General features: G+C 33.3%; 1 protein-coding gene across 1 annotated transcript; it reads right to left on the bottom strand.

The window, feature by feature from the left end:
- Positions 1 to 2,035: 2,035 nt before the first annotated feature.
- LOTGIDRAFT_131972 (hypothetical protein) lies at positions 2,036 to 2,395 on the bottom strand (the record flags this gene model as incomplete). The annotated part of the gene is made up of 1 exon (XM_009066521.1): positions 2,036 to 2,395. The coding sequence occupies one exon, from the start codon at positions 2,393 to 2,395 to the stop codon at positions 2,036 to 2,038; it is 360 nt and encodes a 119-aa protein (XP_009064769.1).
- Positions 2,396 to 8,189: the final 5,794 nt, after the last annotated feature.

Raw genomic sequence — 8,189 nt, forward strand, 5'->3', positions numbered from 1 at the left:
ATTCAGTTTGATCAAGTAGATATACATAGATGTTAATTGCATATTTTAGAAATATATTGTCAGATATAATTAACGACGTTTTTGATAATGATCTTTTTGCATATTTCCCCTTTAAAAGTAACTCATCCATTTCAAAGCCTTTATTTTACGTTTCCTTTCAGCACTTTGCTTATTTATTGAACAAGGGGGCGAAGTGAATGGCTACTGTTAAAGAGGTATTTCCACTTAGAATAAACATAAACTTTAACTTCTTAAACTTGATCAATAACAGTATTAAAAAAATGGCGCATCCGTCCCTTTAATAACTTAATATAACTAATTAACGGATCACAATTTTATGTTATACTACTCTTAATGTTTTATTTTACACAACGTTTCCACGATTTACATTTTTAACATCGAATGAAAACAATTATATGATATCATAATGAATTAACAAGGGTCTCGAACTTGTCATGTCGCCATTTTATTGTTAAAAGCTGCTTAAAACGTTTATAAAGGCCCATACACTTGAACATATCTTAAATAACTAAGTTTACGAATGCCTGTGATTTTTTTTTCTATACAATTCTGGGTTTTCCACCAGATTCGTCAGAGGCTGAAATCGTGGAAGATGTTTCGGACTAGTTTTGGGCATCATCGTAACTTCCGGATTGTTAATATCACGTGACTGTGACCAGTTTCGTTAAGAAGAACCATCCCGGGGATGAATTAAGACAACGAGTCCAATCGTTTCGGACTTAACACTTAAATCGGAGTGTTGTAACTACCATAGGCCAAGATTACAGAGCGGAACTTACCAAGTTCCACCCCATATACCTATCGATGTTGCGTACTGCACATGCAAAGTGAGATATCTGCTATTCCCATTGGAATCACTGATGATTGGCCAAATTAACATGCACGGCTTTGTATAGCAAGTTCAGCCCAATATTCTACTTCCGGTAGAAAGTAAAAAACGGAAATTACATATAGTTACTAAATATAGACAATTCGGGAATACACATACAATAATGACGTAACATATTTACACAAATCCTCCACATATTATTGCATAATATGTAAACAATCTACAACGGTAAGGTTTTTCTCCCCATTAAAACCAAAATCTTAAGCCCTCGTGAGAGAGATGCATTGATTTCTATGCCTATGATGCGAAAAAAGCACTCGAAAAATTCTTTCATTTCAAACAAAGGAATAGCTCTGGGATGCAATATAGGCTGCATAGAGACTATGTAGAGTATCTTTCACGTATGTACCTTTGAAATTTCCTGAGGGTTTATATCCTGTGGAGAGCATTTGTACCCCTTGCCCCCCTCACACATACACATCAGGTACATACACATAAGAGCTGCTGACAGACATGTAATTTTAACATAGTTTGCGTGAATTGATAGAGAATATTAAAGGGTCTATCACCAACTCATAATGCACATTGTTATAACCCAGATATTGTTGAGAAAATGGCTGGTAGGGGAAGTAGGTCATTGGCACCCTGTAGCTACGTACCTGTGCTGCAGTTTCCTATTTGCTACCCATTTCATCTTCTTTTTTTTCAGTCAATAAAAAAATTGATTTAATAATAAAAGTATTTCATATAAACAGGATGCTTAAATAAATAGTCAAAGAAAACAAGGCCAGCAAACACATTATTAATTGTTTTCATATAAAACTTAAAATCCAGTTCACTTGATTAAACTACAATACAATAGTTCCCTTTTTAAGGAGACAATATAGTTAATTGTTTTAAACTACAAAATATTTTCAGGGTTTAATAAATATATACTTCACTTGTTTAAAAATACAAAAATATAGTTCAAAGCATGAAGCTATATAGTAAACTGGATTAAAATAAAACATATATAAATGATTTGAACATCAAAATAGGTCATTGGTTTAAACTAAAATAATAGATTACTGGTATAAGTTACAACATAGTTAACAATACAGTTGTTAGGAATATGGAATAAAATTTCTTGGATATATACTATGCAGTTGCTGGGCCTATTGACAAGGCAATTGTTGGGCCTATTAACTATCCTGTGTTGGGCCTATTAACTATGCTGTTGTTGTGCCTATTAACTATACTGTTGTTGGGCCTATTAACTATGCTGTTGTTGGGCCTATTAACTATACTGTTGTTGTGCCTATTAACTATGCTGTTGTTTGGCCTATTAACTATGCTGTTGTTGGGCCTATTAACTATACTGTTGTTGGGCCTATTAACTATACTGCGATTGGGCCTATTAAATATGCTGTTGTTGGGCCTATTAAATATACTGTTGTTGGGCCTATTAAATATGCTGTTGTTGGGTCTTTTGACTATAAAGCTGTTGGACCTATATACCGAGTAATTGTTGGGCTTGTGCCCATTGACTATAGTTGTTGTGATCATGGTTTACACAATAGATAGTTAGGAATATGGACTATACAGTTATTGGGCATATGGACTATAGAGTTTGGACCTATACTGAATAGTTGTTGGACTTGTGCCCTTCGACTATAGAGTTGCTGTGCCTATTGGCTATGCAGATGTTGAGTCTATTGACTATACAGTTGTGCCTATTGACTAAGAAGTTGTTGTGCCTATGGACTATAGAGTTTTTGAGCCTATGGATTATAGAGTTAAAGAGCCTATGGACTATTAGAGTTTTTGGGCCTATGACTATAGAGTTGTTGGGCCTATTGACTATAGGGTTAATGTGCCTTAGGGCTATAGAATTGTACGGCCTATGGATAATTAGAGCTTGGGCCTATGACTACCGAGTTGTTGTGCCTATAGACTATAGAGTTTTTTAGCCTATGGATTATCAACGTTTTTGGGCCTATGACTATAGAGTTGTGGGGCCTATTGACTACAGAGTTGTTGTGCTTAAGGACTAAAGAGTTATTGAGCCTATGGACTATTAGTGATTTTGGGCTTATGACTATAGAGTTGTTGTGCCTAAGGACTATAGAGTTATTGGGCCTATGGACTATTAGAGTTTATTGGACCTATTGACTATAGAGTTATTGGGCCTTAGGACTATAGAATTGTAGTTCCTATGGACTATTGAAGTTTTTGGGTCTATGACTATAGAGTTGCTGTGCCTAAGGACTATAGAGTTATTGGGCCTATTGACTATAGAGTTGTTGTGCCTATGGACTATAGAGTTATTGTGCCTAAGGACTATAGAGTTGCCGTGCCTAAGGACTATAGAGTTATTGGGCCTATGGATTATAGAGTTGTTGTGCCTAAGGACTATAGAGTTATTGGGCCTATTGACTATAGAGTTGTTGTGCCTAAGGACTATAGAGTTGTTGTGCCTAAGGACTATAGAGTTATTGGGCTTATTGACTATACAGTTGTTTGACCCATTGACAAGACAGCTGGTCAATCAAATGCATTGTTCTTGATAGTTGATAAGTAGTCTTTAAGTGAATCACTGACTGTGAAAATAGAATTTTTTTTTTTTTCAAAGACTATCCATCTTTCTTAATATTCCTGTCTAATCTCACATTTTTCAAAGAATCTACAGTAATATAAAGGTCAAGTTAGGAAATTTTTATCAGCATTTTTACCTTGACAAAACCTTAATAATCATCTTTCTCCGGAAAAGAAAACCAAAACAATAGAGAGCTTTTAAGTGATGTAGGTAATTTTCATAGTCAAGCAATATATGAAGACTGCTTTCCAGGCAGGGTAACATATGCACACGACCAGCTGTCAGAAATGATAAAGTGTTGAGTGGCTTGAATATGAATTTTCAAATAATCAAAAGTGAAGGCTAAACTTCTATGAACAGTTCATCAAAGTCTCATCAGTGCACACATAGTCACAATAACTCTAAAACCTTTCATTCGATTATTTCCAATCTAAAACTCGACCAAGATCCCATACCAAGTTTCATCAAGATTGTATAAAAACTTTAGTTTTTACTAAGTCAGGGGCAATAACTCTGAAACATTTCATCTGATAATAACAAATTTCAAACTTCTCATCAATATTCATGCATACCAAGATTCATTAAGATTGGTTAAAGACTGTAGTCTTTAATGTGCCTACAAGCCAAATTTGACATATTTTTACTAAGTCAAGGGCAGTAACTTGGAAACGGTTCATCCGATTGTTACCAATTTTAAACTTGACTTCGATCTCATCAATACATGTATTTAAGAATTTCTTAACATTGGCTATAGTCCACTCAGGCTTACTGCAAATTCTTTTGATACAACTGTATCACTATGGTATGGAATGAAAAATGTGTTAACGATGACAACTGTTAGTGTTAAGTAGTGAAGGGTGTCTGTAGATTTAGGAAATGTATCTAAATCTTAAATTGATTACTAGGAAATACCATTAAAGAAGGGTTTCCTTATTTTTTAGAAAACTATTTGATAAATTTGTGTTTCTTGTGCATTATCATGTATTTTTAATCATATCATTATGTTCTTATGGCATATAATTAAGAGTTTTTACCAATCATAAATGTCCATGTATGTAGTCTGGATAAACAAAAAAAAGGACTTTTTCACCTGTCTTGATCGGTCACTCATAGGAATTCTGCTGGTAATTCTCTTCTAATTTAGCTAATTATGAATTAATTATAGACATGTGAGACAAACTGGTATTTTTCATTAGAGCACCTCTACTTTCTATTCATATAAGTATTAGCATTTTCATTTTTTCAAATGAAAATAAGAGAATCCATCTTTAAGATATGACAGTAAATTGTTAAAAAAATATCATGGAATGTGACAGAAGTGACAGAAATGTTTGAAGATACAGGAAGATTTTGTATTAATATTACCATATCCACATTCTCAATATCTTTATTTGATAGAATTAAAAGAAAAATCACACTGTTTCGCAAGTTTAGTTTCATCCTGGCGTGTCAGGGTGTAGCTGGAACTGCCTATTAGTTTCAGGAAGGAAACATTTATGACTGCAGGATGTCGATTATTAAGTCGAGTCAGGAAGTTGGTACAGTTTCATAGAATTATGTTCAAGAATGAATGTCAGTTTATTTGGTAAAGGATACCAAAACTTTTTTTTATCCAAAATGACACGAAAATGTTGGCGTATGCCACAGCAAAAGGCGATCCCATAGCAGTGCCAGACCTTTTTGTTACAGTAAGAATCAGCCACTGTTCATCCGATTATATACATGTATACCAAGTTTCATCAAGATCAGATAAAAACTGGCATACAAGTGACTGACCAACAGGGGTAACAGCGATATACTTCTACATTTCCATGTGAGCGTATAAAAACAATCAAAATATGAGTTTATATTGATTTATGTTGGTTTTTGCATTATCATCATTTAAAATATTTTCTCACCACACTAAAATATATACTTTTATTTTACATCAATATTGACTTTCTTGAGAAGTAAGAAAAGATAATATACTGGTGGGATATGTTTAAAATTAGCAAAAATGTTTATCTTATGTTGATAGCACAACCCTTATCAGGACAAACAAAAAGACATTGATCAATCGGGTAAGTATGTAAATTTCAAGATAATTTCACAAAGTAATGTTACCTTTAACTTAATCTTTTCATTCTATCATTATGAAGTCATGGCATTTTCCAATAGAGTCTCTCTCTCTGTCAGATCTAAATCTTCTACCAGTCTCTATAAAATTAATAAACTATTTTACATTTTAATTTTTAGCATCTGATTAAGCCAATGAAGAGAAAGTTATAAGGCTTGTCTAGTTTTTTTTTTTTATAAAAATAGTCATTCTAAATTCTAAAAATACACTTGCTACTGTAGCCTTTGACTAAACAAAGACCAAAATATGTTCATTGTAATCTAATAAATTTTCTACCAAAGTGTTGTTCTAATGACAATATTTCTAACGAATCAAAGCCTATCAAATCAAGAGCAATAACCCTAAATATATCTATAGAAATTTGTGACAAATGAACTAAAGAGAAGTATTCTGTAGCCTAGTGCTTGATATTGCTAGTCATGTCAATATACGATGTCGATACATATAAAAAAGAATATGATACAATAAGTATCGCAATAAATTACACTGGTTAATTCAAAACAACCAATGAAAAAGAGTGTTGCAAAAACTTTCAGTTTCAGTGTAAACCTTGTGTAGGCCTAATGCTCCTCGGGATTTAGTACTGTGAACAAACCAGATTCAATGACGTCGATTTCAAACCGGTCATTTTATCATAAATAAGGATATTAAGCGCTCTGATTTTCATTTAATATCATACAACTTTTCCATTTCGTTAAATCTAAACAATATAAGACGTTCTAAGGAGTATTTTAATGCAATGGTGAAGCAAAATGTGAACGAGTCTGCAATTTTTAGTTAGAAATGCCGCCATCTTGTAAGGGGAGGTAACATATTATGATATGTTATTGTGGTCTGTTGGTAGGTTGGTCAGAGCTGCTTCATCTGCGGTTAACTCTTTTGGGATTGCAAGAACCACGGGCATCGGACGAAAAATTGGAATGTCCCCAATAGAAGTCAAAGGTGTCCCCAATAAACATAAAAAAAAAGGCTAGAAAACCTCTGTGCAGTCCCGATAATTCGCTAACTTTAGTTGAATCGGGTGCACGTGTTTCTTAGATAGTGCTACTTGTTTATTTTCAATTTAAAGATGGTAATAGCGATTTCATTTTTAAAGACCACAGGCATGTGTCCCACTTCAATTTACGATTGCCTGTAGTTTTTATACAACCGTGTTTTTTTTTCAATAAAGCTCAGGAATGATTAATATAGCAATAATTGTTGGGATTAATTACACAGGCGTTTGACACTGTGTCAATACGTTAGTGTCCATTGTAAACTTGCGACATTGACACATACAGGACTATCTGATGATGATGCGAAGATGATTTGATGCATAGTTTCGACTTAGTTGGTAATTCTTGAAGGAGGGTCGTGGTCAAATATGCGTCTGTCGTGTTGACAACATCTAAGAAGCGAATTAATGCTACTTATTCTAGTACGACAATACAGAAAGTTGAGATTTATAAGCCGGTAATGCTAATATTTAGACTTATAGTTTGATTTTTGAAAATGATAGACTCGATCAGTTAATAATGCTTATATTTAGATGACTACTTTAAATTCCAGGTTTTTTTTTTGTACATAGGCCTAGTGTGAAAGCAAACAACCCGTTATTGGAGTTTAAATAAGAAATTAAAGTATATTTGTGTTGGTATTTGTTTTCTAATCCGCGATATATTTTCATTAGCGTACAGCTGTGAAAATACTTAACAATCAAGTCTAATCTAATGTGTCGGTGTCAATCTGTGAAAAGACCTAATGATCTTGATAAATCTTTACTACTACCCGGTTTCATTGAAGAGCTCGTTTCATTGGATAATGTCCGCTCAATATAATTTCTTGCAAAATAAATTTAGAGCCAGTTTCTTGGAAGATACAGAGTATATTCAGGCTGGCAAATGAAAGAAGTTTGTCTAGGAATTTGGTAGGTTTGGACGAAATGTAAATTTTTTGCTTTTGATTACAATGAATGTTGAACATTTGCTGTTTTTTTTTTTTTTTTAAAGAATGAAACACTTTTACTATGAAATTATTGTGTTTTAGACCTCTTAAATCTAGCTAATGGCACAATTGTTTAAAACATCTAAGAAATAACCTAAATTATGAGGTAATATGGCTGCTTTCATTATTCAACATTTTGTAGGCCAAGTTCACAAAAAAAATTCCTGGTTTTTAACAATCTTGATCTTGTTTCATTTCAACATTTGCATTAAGATTTTTGAAGAAAATAGGCTTGATGAGTAGATTTCAAGATCAAACCGATTTCATTCATATCCTAAATTTGTTTTTTTTTTCTCAAGGAATTGCGACCGATTGAGGATGTTTTTTAAATAAAAAAAGGAAAATCCGATGTCCGAAAATAAGAATCCATTCCGGATGTAGACTATATTTCGAATTAGATTGTTATTGTTTACTAACCCGCGCCAAATCTTACACGCAGATTTATCTTGTTTCATCCAATGAAACACATTTATAAGTAGTCTCGTTCATCAACGTGTAAAAATCTATGACAGGAAAGAAGACGTGTAAGTCTGGACAACAGAGTCATTCTATCATCCAGATTTGAGTTTTATCAATGAATGAAATATCTGCGTGGGAAATGTAGTCTTTGATGTCTAAAATAGTCATTTGTATGCGAAAGTGTAAGTCTTGATGATCGAGGCTTA

This window comes from Lottia gigantea, assembly GCF_000327385.1.
Source record: "Lottia gigantea unplaced genomic scaffold LOTGIsca_77, whole genome shotgun sequence".
Lineage (NCBI taxonomy): Eukaryota > Metazoa > Mollusca > Gastropoda > Lottiidae > Lottia > Lottia gigantea.